Consider the following 2,579-nt stretch of genomic DNA (forward strand, 5'->3'; position numbering starts at 1 on the left):
TGCCCTACCCTGCCCCACCACCCTCTCCTTTGCCTGTTCTCTTGGTGGTCTGCATGTTTTTCCCTTCAGCTCCCAATAACACAAGCCAGGTCTTCCCAGGGTGGGCCATGGTCCAGAGGAGAGGTTGGAGAAGCAGCTGGGTGTAATTAGAGATCCAGGGACCAGGAAAGATTTACTCTTCATTCAAATGAATAAGTGTCCTGCAATCAAAGTCCTCTCCTCAAGACAGACAAACACAGGACTGAGAGCTCAGAAGGAAAAGGGGAACACTCTGAGCCATGCAGGAGATACTGAGACTTATCTATCTGCAGATGGTGTGAAGGGCACTGCACAGCCCCAAGGAGCACATCTGGGACAGCAGGATGCAGGGGCAAGGAGCAGCCAAAGAGCAATATGGGCAGAGGGTATGTGGGTTTTAGTGCTGTTTGCAGACGGTCCTGGGCTCTTCAGCTGGCCAGTTCAGTCTTTCACAGCTGCAGAAGACACTTTCTTTTACCACACCTCTAACTTCAGTATGTCCTTTAAACTTGGCTCAATCTATATACAGACAACAGTCTTGAAAGTGCTTTCTGTGTCCCCTTCTGGTCTCCTGCTGAGAAAGGGTCTGTCCTGATTCTAAGCTCATTCAGAATATCCTCAGTGAGTCTCACCTCTTCCAAGGTTTTAATAGAGAGTGTCAGTTCCCACATCCCTCTGTGGGGAAAAATACCATGGCAGAGCACTGGAATCCCCAAACTCCCTTCTCTTCCTCTATGCTACAGTGGCTCTCTGGCTGACCACAGGCCCCCAGGACAGATCTCCAACTCACACATTTCCTACATCTCAGCACTCATGATGGCCCCTCAAGTCAAGAAATGACTTGAATGAAAACAAGCCCATAACTACTCAGATTCCCAGACCAAGTGAAAGCAGTTCAGTAATTAATATCAACAACCTTTCCTCTGTCCTTCTCCCTTGGTTATGAACTGATTCACAAAGGAAAAGCAATGCCATCTGTTCCAGGAAAAGTTAAATATGTTTGTGACAAGACATGAACACAATGCCAGCCAAGTGGTTGCAGTAATTGCTCTGTGGTTATATATAACACTGAGAAACACCCATCTGAGGCCCACGCTGAATTTAGATCCCCACTGGACCCAGCATTCAGATCCCAAGCATGGATCTGTTTTCAGCTGCTGAAGGGAAACTCCAGGAAAATTGACCTTGGGAAATTCTCCCACTTGTTTATGTGGGTTTTTTTTTCTGCTTTCTGAGACAGGAGACAGTCTAGAAAACATGCACAGCCAAGTGTCCCAGCATAGATAAATCAGTTCACACACACCACCTTCTCAGAGCCACAGTGCCCAAACAACCAGAGATTCTCCAGCTCCTCTCACAGCTATTCACCTGGCCTGGCTGAGGCTTCTTTTCACCCACACATATAAAGGGAGAGCATTAAATCTCTTCTTTTTAAAAAAGCTGGAGGCCTCTCATAGCCCCCACTAACTGCAGCCTTGCCTTCTCCCATGGATATTTCTCAGTGTCCCCCAAATGTCCCACTAGATTTAGAAACCAGAACTTCAGTCTCAGTGGCCCCAGTGAGCTGAGAATAAGCAACGTCAGAGAAAGACAAGGAGAGTCAGGAAGAGCAGTTTCCCTGAAGAGCTTATAGCAAAGTTATCAAATCACACAAAATGTTTCTTTATCTTTCTTCTTCTCCTAAAGACTACAGCAGAGGTTATCACTGAATCCTCTGAGATGTCTTTTGCTTCTTTTTCAATTAATTAGATGAGTTCACACTTGGGAGATGTGGAAGATTTGCAGTCAGACATGCTAATTTGCTGGAGTACTGCAGCCATGGTGTTCCTGGTGGGCTCTCCTTGCCTGGTCCTCCAACCCTCACCAGGTAAGAGTAGACAGGGCCCCACTTGCTGGTGCCTACCTGCAGGTGATGGTCAGTGTGTCCTTGGCGTTGATGACGTGCTCCTCTTCGGTGATGCTCAGAGTAGGAGGGGTCATAGAATAGCTGCTCACCAGATCTGAGGAGAGAAAGGAGACAGGGGATGATGCAGGGATGCCCAAGCCTGGGCCCAGCACTGTGGGCAGCAGGGATCCTGATGCCACGAGCCCAGAAAGGGGCAGAGGCTCCTGAAGCCAACATCTCCTTGGGGCCTGCTCCCACAAGGCAGTTAATGCTGGCCTAATGCTGGCTCAGTGGGACACAAGAGATTTGCCTGCAGCCCTCCTGGCTCCAGTGAGCAGCTCTTGGGCCAGACAGTCCCTGGGCTTTGATAGACACCCTAGCACAGATGAGGGCCAGAAAAAGAATGGAAGACCAGAAACTGGGGAATTCAATGGTAGCCATTCCTCACCAGGTGAATGATACTGGGCTTGCTTGGACTAGGGCTCTGAAATTATCCTCTCTGCTAACCAGAGGGAGTCAGGCAGGAGATTTTTCCATACGCATGTAGTTTTCTGTAATCAAGGGGACAAATCAGGGATGCCCAGATACCACAAATGTGTTTGCACTGAGATGCTCTCTGGAGCAAAGAGGCATTCATGGAGTGCCCTTCTTCTGTGGCACACTCTCAGGTGCAGTC

At 48.7% G+C, this 2,579-nt stretch overlaps 1 protein-coding gene across 1 annotated transcript in view; it reads right to left on the reverse strand.

Moving 5' to 3' along the window:
- FLT4 (fms related tyrosine kinase 4) overlaps positions 1 to 2,015 on the reverse strand; it is a 35,986-nt gene extending 33,971 nt beyond the window's left edge. The window contains 1 exon segment of the mRNA XM_031055271.1: positions 1,922 to 2,015. Within this exon segment, the coding sequence (XP_030911131.1) occupies positions 1,922 to 1,998 (77 nt within the window). The 5' untranslated portion in view covers positions 1,999 to 2,015.
- Between the last annotated feature and the right edge of the window lie 564 nt (positions 2,016 to 2,579).

Source organism: Geospiza fortis, unplaced genomic scaffold (assembly GCF_000277835.1).
Source record: "Geospiza fortis unplaced genomic scaffold, GeoFor_1.0 scaffold55, whole genome shotgun sequence".
Lineage (NCBI taxonomy): Eukaryota > Metazoa > Chordata > Aves > Passeriformes > Thraupidae > Geospiza > Geospiza fortis.